The sequence below is a fragment of the Trachypithecus francoisi genome, unplaced genomic scaffold, assembly GCF_009764315.1.
Source record: "Trachypithecus francoisi isolate TF-2019V2 unplaced genomic scaffold, Tfra_2.0 Lachesis_group12, whole genome shotgun sequence".
In the NCBI taxonomy this organism is placed as follows: domain Eukaryota; kingdom Metazoa; phylum Chordata; class Mammalia; order Primates; family Cercopithecidae; genus Trachypithecus; species Trachypithecus francoisi.
Genome location: NW_022681457.1, coordinates 39,099,638 through 39,119,745, shown reverse-complemented (window position 1 = coordinate 39,119,745; position 20,108 = coordinate 39,099,638). Strand labels below are relative to the sequence as shown.

Genomic DNA, 20,108 nt, shown 5'->3' with positions numbered 1-20,108 from the left:
AGCACATTCAATATGTGGGTAGGAGAACCAGGTTTGGGTGGCAATGCCTGCCTCTCTGCCTATCACACTTCTGCCAATAACCAAGAATCACATGGAATGACTGCCATAGCACCCGCTTTCAACAGAATACAATGTGGTAGCAACAGCAATAACAAAACTTCATCAGATATTTTCCAGTTTTTCTCTCTTCAAAGCCAGAACAACTAGAACCAAGCCCTTAAGCTGACTGAGCACCAGAGGTTCTGGACTTATGGTGGGAGAGGAAACCTAAGAAGGGGAGGCAAACATTCTAGCACAATAGGTGATCCAAAACAATTAACGGGAACATTCAAAAAAATGTTTTGTAAAGCTACCCTGGCCGTGAACTGCCCAACTCCAGGCTTCTTTCATGTGATACATAAACTGACATCGTATTTTACCTAATACTGTATAATACAGTATCTGTAATATGTTAAACGCTCCTTGAAATAAATAAGAAAAATATTTAAAAGTCTGTAGAAAAATGGGCAAAGGAGAACAGGCAATTCACATAAGGAAGAAATACAAATGGCCAATGAGTGTATGAAAATATACTTAACCTTAATAGTAACCCAAGAAATGCAAATTTAAAACACAAAATGCCATTTACTTATCAGGTTGGCAAAAATTTTACATATGAATCACATCTGGTTGGGAAGGGTCTCTAGAAAAAGATACGGTCATTCAACATTGATATAACTTGCAAAAGTCATTATGAAAATTTAGAATGCATTTGAATATGAGCATGTGCATGTGTGTCCCTACATGTATGCATGTAAGTATAGAAAAAGGTCTGGAAGAATATATAACAAACCTAACAGTACTCCTATTTCTCAGGAAAGGAGGAGCAGTGGGATGGGAGGGTGTTGATGGACTTTCACGTTTTACAGATCGACTTAAAATTTGTATGAGCATATACTACCTCTGTAATTAAAAGAAATATTTTTTGAAGCAGGGTCTTGCTGTGTCACCCAGGCTGGAGTGCAGTGGCACCATCTTGGCTCACTGTAGTCTTGCTGCCCTGGGCTCAGGTGATTCTCCTGCCTCTCAGTCTCCTTTAGCCTCCTGAGTAGCTGGGGCTACAGGTGTGCGCCACTATACCTGGTTAATTTCCAGGTTGTGTTTTTTTTTTTTTTTTTTTTTTTTGAGATGGGGTTTTGTCATATTGCCCAGGCTGGTCTGGAACTCCTGGGCTCAAGCCATCCACCCACCTCAGCCTTCCAAATTGTTGGGATTACAGGCATGAGCCACTCAGTCCAGCCTTAATTTTTTAAAATGAAAAACCAATTAACATGAGATTTTAAAGCTTAAATAGATATATAAAATACTTTAATTGATTTATTTTCCTTTAAAACAGATGTGTTGGGGGTTGAGCAGGCATAGCCTACTCAAATTCTGGCAACTGAACCCTATCTTAATCTACGTAGGTGGTTCAGTATTTCACAACTCGAAGAAAGTTTCCTTAGTTGGCATGAATATAAGTACAGGGTAATGTTTTGCATCCCTGGACAGTACTGAATAAGGTTTATTCTTAGTAATTCAAGATAAAAAACAATTGTATGAAAAGTATTTTGAAATACATTTTAGAGAGATTTGCATTTTTCAATAAAAAGAATTCTATTATTAGCTATCTTTCCTTTTGGCAGAGACTGTCTTCAATTTTTAAGTGTTTGCCAAAGAAATGACCTTCTGCCAACCCACACTAATGTATTTGCCTGTTTTCAGACCAGAATTCATTCAAAAGCACCACAAGTCTTCCAAGAAGTCTTTTTGTTTTTATTCCCAAAATTTTAAGCAAAAAATAGTCCATTTAAAATATAAGGAGACATTCTTACTTGGTCCTCAAAAGATAGAGCCTGGGCAACATCTCGTGGAAATCCATCAATAACAATGCCCTCTTCATCAGGTATTTGCATCAATTTTTGTTTTATCTCTGTAATTGTTGTTTCCTTTTATAAACAGAAAGGATGGAAAAAAAAAAAACCCACAGTTAAACTTAGTATACTCAAGTGGTAGGAAAACATTTTGCAGAATAAAAGAAAATTATACAGCAGTACCTGCGGGGCCAGTTCTCCAGTTGTAATTATCTTGGCAATAAGACTCCATTTCCTATTGCTGCTGGTACTGTGGATCTTCTTTCTTAATAATTCTCCCACAGAAATGTATTGGAATCCATATCGTTCTGCAATTTTCAAACTCTGAGTACCCTTTCCGCTTCCTGGACCACCTATTATTTAAAACAGGCAAAACTGTGATCTTCTGATACAATAAGGACCTCCCTTTTACACAACTACTACTTCATCTGGGATGCAGATTCTGTGTCACCAAGGCAGGGTGGTTAACGGTTCCATTTGTGGCTTTCTCAGTGCTGCCTTTGAATGTAAAGCAAGTAGAGACTTCATCAAGGAAAGAATTGTCTTGACCAACTGTATTAAATGAGAGATACAGGTTTTTCCTCTACCTATTTGAGCAAATAGCTAATTAAAAAAATTTTTGAACAATGTAGTTGAAAGAAATCTTGACATTTTTCTATGTAAAATCTAACATTTTTCCTTCTGTAATCAAAGAAAAATCTGTGGGATATAAAAAACAACGATCAAAATAACAATAATGGATTCCATGCCAACAAAGAGTTAATGCGTAATTCGGTGAAATGTAACCATTATTTTTAGACAAAGGCCCACCAGTATTTACACAGCTTATTTAAATCTTTTTTGAAATGTTTGCTCGTGCATGTCCTTGCCTTATATTGTTTGAATGCAAGAGTTTTATGCAATGTAAAAACAGACATACAGACCAGTGGAACAGAATAGAGAACCCAGAAACAAACGCACACACCTACAGTGAACTCATTTTCCACAAAGATGCCAAGAACACACACCATGTAAAAAGCAGTCTCTTCAATAAATGATGCTGGAAAAACTAGACATCCATATACAGAGGAAAGAAACCAGATCCCTATCTCTTGTCATATGCAAAATAAAATCAAAATGGATTAAATACTTCTACTAGATTATTTTTCAAATCAAAAGTAAGTTTTGGTTTTAAATAGCTGCTTTTAACCTACTAATATATGGGCAAATCATGAATTGACTTGAAATAAAAAAATTATCTGACCAATTCCATTGACAAATTCAAACTGATTTATTCCTTGAAGAATCAGGTATCTTTCAGAAGCTATATTTCCACACTTAATCACAACCACCAAACTAAGAGATCATACACTCCATTAATTTAAAAAATTCAGACACACTGAGAATGTTATGGTACTTTCAGGAAAAAAATTTTTTGTCAACTAATGGAGGCAACAGTAGACAACAAAAAATGCAGTTGGCACAATTGACAGAGATATTCTCTGTCATTAAATTTGTTGGATGAGCTTAATTACTGAAAGTTTCTATCAAATTAATTTTACTTTGAAAACTGAAAGGTCCTATCAAATTAATTTTCTAAAGCCAGAATGGGCTTAATTTTGTTCTGTTCACTTATCTCTAATACTTATAAATATTAGGGTCCATCTCACTGATATTTTATGATTATGTTAACATAAGAGAGATTCGTATCTGTTCCAAGAGAGTCAGCCTTAAAAAAATTCTGCAGTGCTAGAAGAGAAACCATGTGGGCATCTATACCCCACTCTCACATTTTTAGGTTGGAACTAATACAAATTTGTAAGGTTCAGGTACAATTATTTTATAATTCCAAAAAAGTCACAAAATTGCCCCAATTCTCTCAGACAACATAAGATCCACTCTCTCCTTTCTTCCCTTGTTTCAATCCTCTTAAAATTAATTACACTTATTGGTTCATCATTCTTATAATATATAAAATGTTACAATACGGCATGTAAGCCTATAATGAGAATCACAACCTCGGAAAACAAGTTGATTTCACTGAATAGAAAGAAATGTGAAGTGGGAGAGATTTGAGCATTTACATGTTCTCCAAAGATCTTAGTTTATTGAAATATTTTAATCATTTTCATATAAAATTCATAGTACACACAAAACAATATTTGTGCTCTTTTATACAAGATCAATTTGCTATCAAACCATTTTCATGAACAATCAAGCTTCCATTTGTTCATCTTGTTAATAATGACCAACACTTTATTACTAGCAGCAAGAACAGCAAAATAGAAAGAATGTGTTCTGTCCACATACAAATCATAAAATGATGACATAATTCCCGATTATTTTTCACCTGTAGTTCTATCATTTATTAAAGTGTTTCCTTGTCTTCTAGGTAAGGACTTGAAAATTTTAAGCACAAAAAGAATGCATTCCACTTGCAAGAATAGAGATTTATGGCATAACAGTGGCTACCATAAAACCATAAAAATATTTTAACTCTTCAAAAAAATATTTTAACTCTTCAAAAACTGACTTTAAACTCTCTTCCTGTAATTTTGTCTTTAACAATTCAGGGCTAGATATATTTGCAATTTCATTTTCATTTCACTTTAAAATATACAAATGTCATTCCTTCTAGTCTAGTGAGCTTAAATTCTTGTTATAGCTTGGTGTGTTTATTTGCATGCTTTTTTCCTAGTTGTCAATATTGCTATGTCCTCTGGAGCACTACTTCCTTGCATGGGGTCTCTATAAATTTGGCACTCTGTTAATGCAATCGGCTAGAACAGCTTTGAACATTTCATGCCAGAGTTTTGCTTTTGGTCATCTCTGTGAAAGGTGATTCTAACTGGAATATGAAACAATGACTACATGTTGCATGTTCATAGGTCTCTTCATGATTTTTATAGATTTTGAGGAAGAATTTGCAAAAATAGCCACAACTTTTTTTTTCTTTTTTTGAGATGAGGTCTCTCTGTCACCCAGACTGGAGTGCAGTGGAGTTCACGGCAACCTTGAACTCCTGGGCTCAAGCTATCTTCCCACTTCAGCCTCCCCAATAGTTGGGACTACAGGTGTGTGCCACCACGCCCAGCTAATTTTTAAAATTTTTTGTAGAGACAGGGTCTTGCTATGTTGACCAGGCTGGTCTGAGACTCCTGGGCTCAAGTGATCCTCCCTCCTTGACCAAAAAGGAATTTTTCAAAAATATTTAAAACATTTTCATTTTCTATTCCTTGTGAAATGTCATGGGGCTGATATTTCCACATTCAACACAAGATTCATAGTGGCAACTTTTAAAATGAACTATTATCATTGTTATTTTGGCTAATAGTCAGATGTTATGTGCTATGTAAAACACTATTCTATTAGATTTGTTTGTCTTTTAACAGTGAAACTTTGGATTTATTATAGGTGCCAATTTGCCATAAAGAAGATTCATTTATATGAATCTTTACCAATATATTATTATTTATTTTTCCCTCTAAAGTTAATAGTGAGTAAAAATTTAATTTGTTGGTTCAAAGGGGTAAAAACCACATCATGTTTAGAAGACTTTCTTTTTTTCTTCTAGAAACAGAGTCTCACTATGTTGCCCAGGCTGGACTCCTGGGCTGAAGGGATCCTCCTGGCTCAGCCTCCCTACTAGCTGGGACTACCACCACATCCAGCTCTTAGAAAACTTCAACTGGCTCAGTTATCTGTGATCAAGATTAAATACATAAAACCACAGGATAATAAATCTTGAAGGTATTACTTTCAATTCATTAGAGAGAATTTCTATGACTTTTTTTTTTTTTTTTTTTTTTTTTTTGAGACGGAGTCTCGCTCTGTCGCCCAGGCTGGAGTGCAGTGGCGCAATCTCGGCTCACTGCAAGCTCCGCCTCCCGAGTTCCCGCCATTCTCCAGCCTCAGCCTCCTGAGTAGCTGGGACTACAGGCGCCCGCCACCGCGCCCGGCTAGTTTTTTGTATTTTTAGTAGAGACGGGGTTTCACCGTGTTAGCCAGGAGGGTCTCGATCTCCTGACCTCGTAATCCACCCGCCTCGGCCTCCCAAAGTGCTGGGATTACAGGCTTGAGCCACCGCGCCCGGCCTCTATGACATTTTAATAGGAATCTATGAAAATGCAATAGGCATTAGATTATATAATTAAAACAATTTCTATTTTATTGCAACTTATACTAAGAATATTTCCATTTATTGTCCCTTGAGCTTTTGTTTCTATTGACTGTCATCATCCAACTAAGTATTTGCACATATAATACACGATTTACTTTTTTGAAATGTAAATATATAAACAAAGGTAGCAACAGTATGAGAATTTTTGCTTTCTGTCTTCATACCTATAACAAGAATGATTTTTGGTCGAGGTCTGGTAGGATCAAAAACCTCATACTCCTCAATCAACTCTGCAGTCTCAGAGAGATCCGTGTCACTTTCTATGGAGAATTGATGGATTGGAGGGAGCCGGTCATACCGCCGATATGGAAAGTTTGAATTTTCAGGCATTACTGCAAAAGAGTAAGATAACTTTGAAAAGGAAAAAACACCATAATAAAACACTCTTCACACTTAAACAATTAGTAAAAGCAATTTTAAAATTAAATGGGTTTGTTTTGTTCTCAACTGGAAGAAGTCTCCCTTAGTGGTCAGCAGGTTTTATCATAAAGCGGCAGATAGTTAATATTTTGGGCTTTGTGAGCCGTGCAGTTTCTATTCAACTTAGCCATGGTAGTATGAAAGCAGTCATAAACAATATAATAAACAAATGAGTGTGCCTGTGTTCCAATAAAACTTCATTTATAAAAACAGGCAGTGAGATGAACTTGGCTCATGAAACTTTACCGCCCTCTGCCCTAAGAGGAGCCTTCTCAGATACTGCCTAGTTTTGTTTGGTAGGTTGCATACATCATGGCCTCTGCAAATGGTGCTCTCTGGAGTTGTGTAGTACATAACCTTCACAAGCATATGCAGCTGCCTGTCCATAAAGCTAATGCTTATATATTGTGTATTTCATTCATTCAACAAATATAGATAAGCTGCTTACTATGACCCAGAAATGCTACTGTGATCTAATGGAATGGCTTGGTGGCATAATGAATAAAAAATTAAGGTACTATCACAGTCGGTAGGAGGGTGCAAATAATTCCTACAATTGGAATATCTTGTAACATCATCTAGTTTTACTTTATCAATTTACTTATTATTTTTAATCTACTGGATTTAAAGATGTAAAAGTTTAAGTTTGTATCTATAATGGCAACAAATACTTGCTATTTATTGCTGTTTATAACATGCCAGATATGTTAGTGTGTTAAGAGTAATTTGGTATAAGAATAAGATGTAGTCCTGTCCCTTTAGTGCTTATAAACTAGAGCTTATATGTTTATATCTTATAGCTGTATGAACACCAGTCATGATAAGTGGTAAAATGAGTATCTCTCTGATAAACATCGCAGTAATTTAATGAATTACATTTGGGCTGCAGTGGTAAGAAAGGACTTGCAAAGAAGGCAGGACCTGAACTTTGAAAGACAAGCACAGGTGATGAAATGCAGGAAATATAACCCAGTTGGTGGGAACAGTACGAAGACTCCGAGTCAGAAATTCAAATGACATACTCAAAAGGACCAGAGGACAGGGCTGGCAAGTCCAAACTAGGGAGATGGTCTCAACCAGTTGTTGATATATAGTTTATGGCTTCCTCTTCTTTACCTCAGGTGTCAGTATTCCAGGAGGCACAGAGAAGCACTAACTACCCAAAAGGCACTCGCACAAAGCAAACAGGAGGTCACCTAGCCTTCCATGAGGAATTCTGCTGACTACTGTATCTTAGCATGGCATAAGGCTCACATCTCCTCCCAGGGATGTTGATCCGTTAGAACTTTCCATTCTCTGTTGATACAATAAATAAGGGCATTGACCACGGACCCACTAGATTCATTTTAGCTTCATGAAAAGCACTGGGTAGTCTGCAGATGACAGTAGATCTCTTTTAGAAAGAGCTGGGAAGGGCTACATCAGGAAAAGCACCAACAACAGTATCCTGCTCTGCCTTGAAATTTAATCAGTTCATCCAACATTAGACAAAATTCGAAACATTATCCTTGATTACTTTCTTCCCTCTCTCTGCACATCTACTCCCAATACTTTATTTGCAAAACATATACCAAATGCATACGCTTCTCTCCATCTCTACTATCACAACTCTTCCAAAGCCATCATCATATTTTACCTGGAATATCATAATAGACTATTTACTGATCTACCTGCTTCCATGCTTGCCACCACAATCAACTGCCTGAAATGTTCTTCCCCTGTTGCTCCCATGGCTGACTGCTTCTTGTCATTGACACTTTACCTTAAAGGTCACCTCCTGCAAGAGGACTTTACTGACTTTCTAATCTAGTGCAGCATCCTAGTGAGTCTCAGGGACATCACTCTAATGCTCTGCACAGTACCTACTTCACCATCTGAGAGTTTTTTCATTTATCCATTCAATCATTGTTTGTCTTCTCCAATTGGATTATAAGTTTCATGAGAGCAGGGGCCTCACCTATAGTCTAGAGCTCTGTATCCCTGGGATCTAGAACTGTGCTTGGCAGATGGTCAGTGTCCAATAAATATTTGTTGAATTAATAATAAAAAGAATGTCTTACTGAAATAGTTTCCCATAGAGAAAACTCAGAAGATAAAATGGGTGGGCAGAGCGTGGTTCAATGTGGAGGTCCCTGAACCCTTTACCATGGTAAAGGGTTTAGCTTTAGTAGAAAGCCAGTGGAGGATTTGCAGGGGAGGGTTGGTAAGAGAAAGGAAACAATGAAATGAAATACATGTTTTAGGAAGGTTAATCTGCTAGTTAAAATGAATTGGAGCAGGGAAAGACTAAGAACAGAAAGAGTAGCAGCTAGGTGGCTGTTAAAGTAATCAACAGATGAGAAATGAAGGCTTAGGCTAGAGTGGTAGCAGGGGAAATGGAAATGGATGGCCAGATCTGAAGGATATGATTAGGGTTGGAATATGAGAAATGAAAGGAGGTGACAGTTCAAAAACAATTTCCAGGTTTCAAGTCTAAAAGGATAAGGACCATACTGCATTTCATATAGTATCTTTCTGCCCTCTCTTTTCTGCTCCAGCAATATTGGACTTCTCTCATTCCTAACCAAATTACAGCTTCTTTGTCGGCCTCAGGAACTTCTCTTCTCTGTTTCCTGGTACAATCTCTTCCATCCTTCTCTAGCTAACACACACTTAGCTTTCGGCTCCAAATATAAGCACATCACCTCTTCCAGGAAGCCGATCCTGAACCCCAGCCTAGGTTAGATTCAGTCCTTTGTTAACATGGTTAATTTCTTAGCATATGATTTTCCTATGGTGCCATTGTGCTCCTGCTTATATTCCTACTGCTTGACTTCACTGCTAGGCTATAAGGTCCCCAAAGGAAGGTGCCATGTCTGTTCTTTCCTGGTGGTTGGATTTTCAGTCCTAAAAGAATGTCTGACACATAGTAGTACTCAATAAATGGTTAATTTATTGCCCAACTGACTTACCGGCTGACTTCATGGAAACAGGAAAAGAAGTAAGTGCTGGTTTTGAAATAAATATAGTGTGTTTGGTTTTGGACATGTTGAATATAAGATAATGAGATATTCTGGAAGACAGGCTCTATGAATGTTTGGGGTTATGGGATTAGAATTCTTATTTACAGATAATTATTCAATTGTATGCATGTGGCAGAAAGAAAGGGATGCTTACCTCATATTTAATGCTTTAAAGACAGTCAGCCAATAATTTAATCCTTGCTTTATCATATTTTAACTTAGGAAAGTAACTTGATTAGATGACGAAAATGTTTCATTTCACAGAATAATTTTTCATAGTAATAACACATAACCATAGCTAAGGCAATATTTTTACAAAAAATGTATGAATCACTCATTTCTAGAAATAATCACTATGCTTTAAGACACTGGGCAGTTAGGAATTTTGTTGAATGTAATAAACGATTCCACACATTACAACTAAAACCTTCAAAGCACACATGAATAAAGCATTTCATAAAATAGAATTGTATTATTACAGGAACAATCAGTTTAGAAATCATTTTCCGTTTTTTAGCATACCTTTCAGATACAAGACCATGTGATGCCACATTCTTACCACCATAGGTATATGAAAATTTTGTATTTGATGATTAACTAAAAGATCCCCATGTGGGAATTTTGGTAAAGTATAAGTGGGTATGGAGAACCTAAAATTAACATGCAATCTTATTTTAATGAAAATTAAGCCTACATTTTACATTCTTGTTTTAGCTTACCCTGCTAGATCGGGAATTCCAAACTCACAATTTGTGTACCCAACATAGCCCCACGGATGTGTTTTGTTCAGCTGGACATTTTTGCAAAATTTGCACTTAACTGTCTTTAAACAATGACTGTTCTCTCTAGCTCTGCTCTCTAGCTTGGCCACAGTCCTTACCATTCTCTCATGGCCTGCCTAGCTTCTATGTACAATCAGGCCAAGTAACAGTATAAAAAAGTATCAAATAGAAGTATCAAGATTTTATTTTGTTGCAGTCACTTTTACACCCAGTCAGAGCAGCTTTCCGACTAAGTAGATGTCATAGCTTCTCAGATTTAATGTTTAAAGTGTATACCTGAAGTTTACTAGTACTTTAAGGTTTATAAAGCAGATTCCCATATTTACCTCGCTTGATCAAACAAGAGTACGGGGTATGTATTTAACAGGGAGCCAGACATTAAGTATGATGACACCCTGGGAAGTAAGCTTCCCATATGTTGGGGATGTGTATGAACTGTTCAAGCCCACAAAAATATCATTTATTCACCAAAGTAGTAATGTACTAAGCGGTACGCTACAGCAGCAACTGGCTAAATATACAACCATGAGTACCTGCTGCCCACAGAGAGGGCATATCTAAGCTGTGTCTGCACAGTTTGGAGTTCTAAACTCCAATTCTGTTCATTTGCTACTCTGTGTATCAGGCTGTTCTCAGTGAACCAGAAATCCCGCTGATTTACAAAGAGTGAACTTTATACCTGGGACTCTGCTCGGTTATCAAATCAGAACGTGGGTCTATGGATAGACTGTATAGTAAGAGAAAAATCCCTTTGGTATTGTAAGGTCCTAAAGGTCAAATCAAAATATTTGTTGCAAATTTGATTTAGTAAGTATATAAAGACACAACCTTACCCTAGGACTTCCCACAGAATGTAACCACATGGCTTATTTTGTACTGAGTGTTATTTTACCTCCTGCTATGTAAGACAGAGAGCGGTGAGAGACCTTGTACAGTAATGAGATTTATTGCTAAGACTCAGAGTGCTAATCTCATTACCTTATAGTCACACCAAAATTTTCCAACTATTTCTCTGTTTTTTTGGTCCATTATAACATTTGAAAGTTTCCAAAATTAGTTTTAAATAGCAACTTCAGACATCTCATTACTTCTCAGAAGCACTGGGAAATTTGGTCAGAGTCATACCATTGACTTCTGCATGAATGGTGAAGGACTCTTTTCTTTAGAGATGTTTCTTAGGAAAAGCTATTTCTGTTTGCCTTCTTTTGCTTGTGTTCCTTGAAAATTAGCACACTATGACTTTTTCCCACACTGCATTCAAATAAAATCTACGTGGGTCATGACTAATAAGGTTAAGCAAACTAAGATTTGCTTCCTGCTTATATTCATTGTAGATAGAATTGTATCTATTTCAGAGGCTGTCTGTATAGCATAAACCTTTTGTTGTATAATTTTTGAGAATGGTTTCAGTTTTGAAAATGTAATGATCTTGGCCACTAGAACAGAATTTAGTTTCCCCTGATTTGAGCTGATTCCAATTTGCACATACTATAATACGTCTCAACTTCATCTAGAGGCTGAAAGGCTGGTTGGCTCATGTTGAACCCCTAATTTTGATAAGCACATGTTTCAGAAAGAGATCAAAACACTATGAATCTTCTCTAATGAACTACAGTTTTCAGTTCTAAACAACTCCTAAAATTTAAACAAGTTTACTTTTCCAACTTCTTTTATAGCACCCAAATGCCTAGATTAACGTATTAATACATTGCATTCAGTAGATGCTTAAAAAAATTTTACTGAATTAACTAGTGTTAAAGTGCACTAAATATGACCTGAGAAGGACTCCATACTTCTATATTTGAGACCTTGTGGACAAACTGCAACCTAGCCTAATAGGTAGGCAAGATTGAAAACCTAACTTGGGAGTATGCACCTGTAACAATAGCTGAGTCTTGATCCCAGTGGCTGCACTTCAACCATTTATACACTGAGTGTTCAAACTGTGTTCAATATGGCAAATGCTGAGTTGTAACCAATCCAGCCATTCTGTACCTCACTTCTGATTTCTGTATGTCATTTCCCTTTTTTTGTCTATAAATCTTCCACCACGTGGCTGCACTGGTTTCTCTGTGCATCTGCTGTGTTTCTGGGGGTTGCCCAGTTCATGAATTGTTTGTTGCTCAATTAAACTCCTTTAGATTTAATTTGGCTGAAGTTTTTCTTTTATCACTAGTATAAACTTTACATGCATTTATGCAGATGCATTATTATGAACTCTGAACTTGGAAACATTAGTAAGCCAAATCTCTTTCTAGTTAATAAAAAACTGCTGAACTGCTATGGAATAACTACCAATTATACTTGTATTCTATTCATTTATTGTGAGAAATCTTATTTGCAATTTTAAGAAAAATGTATGTATGGTTTGCTAATGTAATTTATTTTGCAAAATAATGAAGTCAGTAATATAAAATTTCATTAAGCCTCTAGTGAATTGTTGGACAATGGTATGTAATTTTGTTTGTCTTTTTATGGAAGTGATTAGAATTAGTAGCAGAGAGAAATTAATCATGATCCAAGGACTTCAGGCATTTGTAAACTCAAAAAATGAAATCACTGTGTATAGTCTATATGGCATGTTTTAAAGAGAATTGCTGCAACAATAAAACTGTCTATTATTCTCCATATACATTACCATTTCTTAGAAAGGATCTCCGGGACTGTCCTCCATTTAGCGGAGGTAAAGTCTTCTTTTCCTGGCTTACAAATGTATCCCATTTCACCTTGTCACAGCCACCCAGTTCCTTGACTTTCTGTAAACAACTTTCCAAGTATTCTACTGGGTCTTCGGGCTTAGAACACATCAGTCCATTCAAAAGGCTCTGAAATAAAACAAAATATGTACAAATAAAATATCTTTTAAACCCACCTTTTTTTAAAAATTTAATTTAATTTATTTTTCTGAGATAGAGTCTCACTCTGCTGCCCAGGCTGGAGTACAGTGGCACAATCTTGGCTCACTGCAACCTCCACTTCCTTGGTTCAAGTGATTCTCCTGCCTCAGCCTTCCAAGTAGCTGGGATTACAGGTGCACACCATTATGCCCAGCTACTTTTTGTATTTTTAGTAGAGACAGGGTTTCACCATGTTGGCCAGGTTGGTTTCGAACTTCTGACCTCAAGCGATCCACCCACCTTGGCCTCCCAAAGTGTTGGGATTACAGGCATGAGCCACCGCACGTGGCCCCACTCACCTTTGTTAAAATAGTGTTATGGCTCATCTTTGGATTCCGGTAGTTTTTGTTCTTTGCATTTGTCTTTTAATAAACAGAGTTGAAATTACGATCTGATGGAACCATTAAGATAATCCCCTAAATTCTTGCCTAATTAGTTTTCAGTTCAGCATTCTCTGCCTCTTAAGCAATTCAGGCAACCAGATCGTTTAAAATGGAAGAGCCATTCACTTTATCACAGTGAGATAAAATGCAGCATGTGAAAATGCCCCAGTCATTATTTGTCTCACTCCTACCCATCCTTTATGTCTCTAAGTCTCAGTTTCTTCTTTTATAAAATGGGGGTAATAATAAATAACTCATAGAGTTTTTAAAGAATTAAATAATTTCATATTTGTACAGTGCACATTAAGTGCGTGGCACATAGTAAGTGCCCAACGAACTTTGTTGGTGGTTTTAGTTATTATTACTACCAGGAAGTCTTCTCTGAATCCCTAGGTTGGTCTGTGAACCCCTTCTTCTGTGTTCCCATGGTATCCAGCATAAAACATCATACTTGTTTGTCATTTATACTGAAACCACTGGGTTATGCATTGGTCTTTCTTCTAAATTATAAGCTCTTCAACAACACAGAGTGAGTCTCATTCATTTTTCAATCCCCAGATATTGATACTTTCCCTGGCATTTGGTAGGTGCATATTTAACTGTTTTCCAATTGGAAAAAAAAGTCCCTCAAAGCTCAAATCTAAGTGAGACTCAAAAAAACTGAGGTCTGAGACTAAAAAAAAAAAATTACTATTTGACATAGAGTAGGTCACTACAATATCCACTAAGATTCCAGATGGGAAAGGAAAAAAGGCATGATCCTGCTATTGCTTTTTTGGTTCATAGTGTCTGATGTGTCACTGGTACTCGTTTCTAAAAACGCTACCAGTTTGGAAATGCTGATTCCTGGAAGCTGGACTGATGTGCAAAAGATTTTCCTTTGGAGTATTTCATGGCAAAAGCATAAAGGATTATTCTTACCAATATACACTGTTAGCATCCAAACACCCTTTGAAGGGCTGACATCTGTTTAAATACAGTATTTTATTTTCAATTATTTCCTGTGTAATTTGCTCAGAATGGTAGGCAATTCCTACCAGGTACGTTTGTTTTCTGAAATCCTAAATAGAGTAAGCTAGAGTGTGCACCTCTATCAGCCAAGTTCAATTGCAGAGGGAGCAGAAAAAACTACCTGGGCATCCAATCCAGTTTGTTTGTCAAAATCTGTCCTATATACACACACATTGCAGTTGAGCTTCTCACATTTCTCCCATATGCCAAGCCAGTATTAATCTTATTAATAAATAAAAGCCTCTGTGTCATATATTCATTTGCATACCCAGTGCATTCTCAGCCCTGTGTGACTTTATTACCCCCATTTTATAGATTAGGAAATCACAACTCAGAGATGTTAGTGACTACTCCAGTTTACTCAACTAGAAACACCTAGGCCCAGGATTTCAATTCAATGTTTCTGATTCCAAAACCCATATGTTCTTCTCTGTACTTGTTGCAGAAATGTGGTGTGAGATAAAGGAAAACATGAGATTCTCTGTGCCATCTGCAAAATGCCCTCTTTTAATCCCTACTATTGCCTGAAATGGGTGAACACACTCAATGACTGTTTTCTGAAAATATACATTTCCAGCGTCCTTAAACAAAACTGGTTCTCCAAAGGGCATTGATTTTAAAATGGGGCCATGAGTTCCATTCCTTCACGGATAATTCAGATCTTTTTTTCTAATAGCCAGCCACTCTCAGGGATTGAAGACAACCAGCACATATTATTGCTCAGTCTCTGAGTGAACCCTTTGAGACCTTGAATAATCTAATTTGACTTTCCACAGTATTCAAATTGATTGCCAAATCTCTGTTGTAAGGTACAAGATCAATATACACACCATAAAGTTAGCCAGAATTAAGAACTCATGATAAAATAATAGGAAAGTGGTTTAAAAAAAAATCTAAAACCGGAAACACATTTCAAACATGAACCTACCAGAGATATCCCATATTCCATTTGGCTTACATGATGTCTTAAATTAGGAAAAAATCTGAAAAGGTCAGTTAGATATATTTACTTGTCTGACAATACGTCAATACAATAATCAGTTCGTCTATAATGGCCTCTAATATCCACAGCTGGGGCCAATATCTTGGTGTTTAGTAGATAGCTAATTGTTAAACTTTGTACACTTAGAATATTGTGGTGGGCAAAATCCATTTTAAAAACCTTAAGTATTTAGTTTTACAGTCTACACTCATCACATGGAGAACTGCCAGATTTTCCTTCCCTCTTGAGCTGCGCATAGCACAGATTCGTCTTACTGAAGGATGTAGCCTTTGGAGGTCACCAGCAGTCGACTTACATCTTCTTACTGTCCAGAAGTGAATCTAAGTCCATTACTGTATTTCACCCAAGCAAGTTGACTTCCTTTTCTGGGTGTGCATTATTTATCCCATTCATATGCAGAAAAGTAAATAAAAAACATAAAACCTTAACAAAAAGGCCTGCCATAACTTGTTTGCACACACGGTGTAGATTTTAACAAACTATCAAAATTCTCTGTGGTTACCTTCCACCAAGGAGGAAAAACAGTACCCACATTTATAAACAAAAAAGATGTACTATGTAGGAATTTTTGCAATCACGTGGTCCTCCCACAGATGTTTTTAATGATTCTTTCAGAAGCGTAGAAATGAAATATATCTCAGTAGTAATCTTTGTGAGAAAAACCTTAGCCTGATAATTTCCATATTTACTTTTTGAAAATTAAAACAAAAATGAACAACTCTTAAGATTCCCACACATTCTCAAGACCTGTCCTTATGCAACACCACCTAATTATTTTCACGCAGGAGTAACACATTTGGTAGATTTGGGCTTCACATACCACGCTTAAGCTCAGTGAGTGGTTCACCTGGAAATCTTGACTTCAGATGACCTGAAAACGGTGGCTTATAGAGGTGAGAGAAAAGAAGATCTGTAATTATGGCAACCCATTTTAAAGACAGTTTAGGGAAACTGAGGCAAAATTATTTTCTCCAGTGGTGCTTTAAAATTCCTTTTAACAGAACAAATCCCTCAAATCGGGGGGAAAAAACCCCTCATGACCTTTAGTTTACGGTATCAGTCTATCAGTTTTCAGAAATGGGGAACGAGGTTTGCAGAGAATGAATTTCCCCTTTCAGAGCTCTCTTAGGAAGCTTGGCTTCTATTCTTTTCTCCTCCTCCCCCCACTTCAAGCAAAAGCACTTGAGATTCAGGAATGTTTTTAAATTCAAATACGAAGAGAAGGAAAGGAAGCCAAAACGACCTGAGACAGGGGCTGTGGCTTAGAACCGACTAAGGTTCAATCCTCAAGCCTCCTCTCTCTCAGTCTCCAAGTGTCCCCCTACTCCGGGTCCCGGTGCGGATGATGCTGTGCTTCGGTTTGAAGCCTGAGCAACAGGAGTCCGCCCACCTCGCAGCTTCCTCCCGGACCCGCTATCTCCAGGTGGGTTGTCGAGCACTGGCGAAACCTGCGGCCCAACCCTTCCTAGGCAACGGAAAAACGTGCTCAGGAGTTCATTCAGCGAAAGCGCAGAGCAACGCTGGGGGCCTGTCACCGGGAAGGTGGCACTCGATAGGTTGGGTTTTGCTTTTTGCATCTTCATCCCTCTCTTCCAAGCTGTCTCCGGGGAGGGCTGCCTTCGTCCACATTTCCTCTTTCCCCGAGGGGTTCCGACCCTGGACAAGTAGAGTGACTAGGGCTCTGGATCCCTCAGTTTCGAATCTTTACTCGCTGCTGGGCGATAGTGCAGCTACCTGGCCTGGCCCTCGCCCCCAGAGAGCGCGGCCCGGCCGCGGTCTGGAGCCCACCCTGGGTGTCCACATCCGAGGGGCGCGATGGGGACAGGCTGCTTTCAGAACCCTGCTGGAAGACTGAAACTTGATCTGCAAGATGCAGGCTTCTAAGCCCAGCCATCTGACAAGGACCCTGGCAACCCGCGAGAAAGGCGACTACCCGCGGGCGACCGGGCGAGTGCGCTTCTGCAAGCCCCTTCAATTACATGCCCCGCGTGGGGAAGGTGGGACGGGGCGCGGCTGCCTCACCCCGAACCCCCGAGATGCAGTCCCCGGATGCTCCCGCCCGTCGGCCAGCCCTAGCCCCTACCTCAAAAAGCTGAGGGATTTCCCTCCGGGCCAGATACTCCTTGGCATCGTTGGTGTTCATGGCTGTGCCGCGCGTGCTTTGGGGCGCAAGCGGGGAGGATCCCGGGCTGCGGCGACCTGAGCCGGGGCTGGCGCTGGGGCTGGCAGAGTCCGCGCCGAGCAGCGGTGCAGCCCTCTTTCTCACGCGCACTCAGCTCAGCCTCTCCGCCCAGGCCAGGGACCCCTTCCGCCTCTCCCCGGGGTCTGTGGTCTCCGCGCTCCCGCCGCCCCCGCTTCAGTTGCAGTCCCTGAGCCGGAGCTGCAGGCGCCGAGCAGCTGTGCCGCGGCTTCCCGGGCTGCCAGGCAGCGCGGCCGCCAGGGGTGGGGCGCAGGGAGCGGAGGAGGAGGACAGCGTGGCGGACGCAAGGCAGCAGCCCGCCCGCTTGCCTCTCCGGTTCAGCGCGCCGCGCTCCGCGCCTTCCCGAATCGGGTCTGCGGCGGCTGCCGGTCACGCTGCGCGGGCGGGCGCGAGGTGCGGGGGTGGGGGCGGGCGCGCGCAGGGGGTCGCCGTCTTACCCCTCGGTGCCGCACCGGCGCCAGAGCGCGACGCTTCCATGCGTGCGCCGCGCAAGGATGCAGCTACCCGGGACCAGGTGGCCAAGGGAACAGGGTCGGGTTCTGTAGGAACCTGCCACCGTTTCGCTTCTCCGGACCTTGTACACACACAGACACACACGCACGCACATACACGGTTACCTCCGGGTCCCCGAGGAACTCTCAGGAAAAACCTAATAGTCACAGGATTTATCATTTATTCGTAAGGTTACCTATCTTTCACTATAGGGAGCTGCGGGGAAGGAGGAAAAGGGGATTCATGGTATGGAATCCAACCCTTAAGATAATTTTTAGATCTTGAGTATCTCTCTCCTTCAGGAAAGTTTTGCTAGCTGGTTTCGAATTTTTTCCCTGTCGGTGTCACAAATCTTTATAGACTTTAGGATAAGGCCTTAGTGTGAGCCTGAAATCCTAATCAACTGAAGGACTAATAAGTAGTTAACTAGTTAATTATCTCCATGGAGAGGAAGGGACAGTGGAGGAGAAAGGTGGGTGGTAGTGGAGAGCTAGAGATGCTTACATTGCAAATGTGTTTAGTAGGTGGGGAGGGTGGGCATCATTAATTAGACCTGAGGAGTGTGCAGCCCGTGGACAGTGTCGCATCAGAGCACCCCTGGGGGAATATGAGTGAGTATGGGTGGGTGCGCTAAGGCATAATGGGTGATGGATCTTCCTGCTGCAGACCATTGCCAAGGTGTAACCCATCTTCCTCCCAGCTCCCAAGATGACTCAATTCCCTACTAAGATGTCTTCTCATTGCCTGTTTGGGAGACAGTCCGTAGTCCGTGCCCCCAGAGAATATGATCTCTAACTTCCCACAAAGCCTAACAGTATAGGAGGGTGTGTGAGAGAGGACACTGTGGTAGGCACTGGTATCTGGGGTCTGGCTGGAGAAAGAAGCAACGCTGCCTCTGCTTTAAAAAACTATAGAGTCTGGGCCGGGCGCGGTGGCTCAAGCCTGTAATCCCAGCACTTTGGGAGGCCGAGACGGGTGGATCACGAGGTCAGGAGATCGAGACCATCCTGGCTGACACGGTGAAACCCCGTCTCTACTAAAAAAATACAAAAAATTAGCCGGGCGATGTGGCGGGCGCCTGTAGTCCCAGCTACTCGGGAGGCTGAGGCGAGAGAATGGCATAAACCCGGGAGGCGGAGCTTGCAGTGAGCTGAGATCCGGCCACTGCACTCCAGCCTGGGCGACAGAGCGAGACTCCGTCTCAAAAAAAAAAAAAAAAAAAAAAAACTATAGAGTCTGAATGTCCATTTCAAGTGCATCTTTGCAGATATTTTCTTGGTTCTATTTCTTGTTCCGGAAGCAACTGCAGCTCAAGCCTTAACTATAGCTACACCTTTGTTTTACCTGCGGGAGTAAATGAAGTTTTGAGAACACTTGTGAACCCGTGTGTTATATGGTTGCCTTAAAGGAGGCAGGTATCTCAGTTCCATGGAAATTGGTTTTTGCCCTTAGAATATGCCTCTTCACCTACAGTCCCAACTTGTAGTATTTCTTTACCTTATTTAAGATTGGCTAGGGCAGTAGTGAAAGCAGTGTCTCTTTCCTATGCAATGATGCTTGAAAAGTACCAATGGTCCGTGGCATTAAGGCTTACTTTGTGAGCATGCACAGTGGAGGTGAAACACGTAGGAATGAAGAAGCCACTTTCTCCAGGACTTTTCAAGGTCATCCTTTACAGACAAGAATCTGGTAGAGCACGGCTCACCTGTCTTCCCTTGAAGAAATGCATAATTCTACATGTACTTTAGTGTTACCGGACAAGTGATGGCAACTTGCTTGTAAAAAGAGAATGGATAAGAAAGACTGCACTGCACTAAAAATTGTAGACAGCCTGAAAAATGTAGTAAATGGTGATACGGCAAGTTTT

At 39.9% G+C, this 20,108-nt stretch overlaps 1 protein-coding gene across 3 annotated transcripts in view; it reads right to left on the bottom strand.

Annotated features, from left to right (window-relative positions):
• Nucleotides 1–18,095, bottom strand: part of AK5 (adenylate kinase 5) — a 304,302-nt gene extending 286,207 nt beyond the window's left edge. Inside the window, exons 1-5 of one of the 3 annotated variants that reach the window (XM_033225352.1) lie at nucleotides 17,633–18,095; nucleotides 12,894–13,080; nucleotides 6,216–6,383; nucleotides 2,076–2,245; nucleotides 1,854–1,967 (exon numbers count right to left, since the gene is read on the bottom strand). In XM_033225352.1, the coding sequence (XP_033081243.1) occupies nucleotides 1,854–1,967; nucleotides 2,076–2,245; nucleotides 6,216–6,383; nucleotides 12,894–13,080; nucleotides 17,633–17,692 (699 nt within the window). In that variant the 5' untranslated portion in view covers nucleotides 17,693–18,095. Of the gene's footprint in view, nucleotides 1–1,853; nucleotides 1,968–2,075; nucleotides 2,246–6,215; nucleotides 6,384–12,893; nucleotides 13,081–16,396; nucleotides 17,403–17,632 lie in introns of those variants that run through there. The other 2 variants (XM_033225353.1, XM_033225354.1) reach the window with 2 other exon arrangements.
• Nucleotides 18,096–20,108: the final 2,013 nt, after the last annotated feature.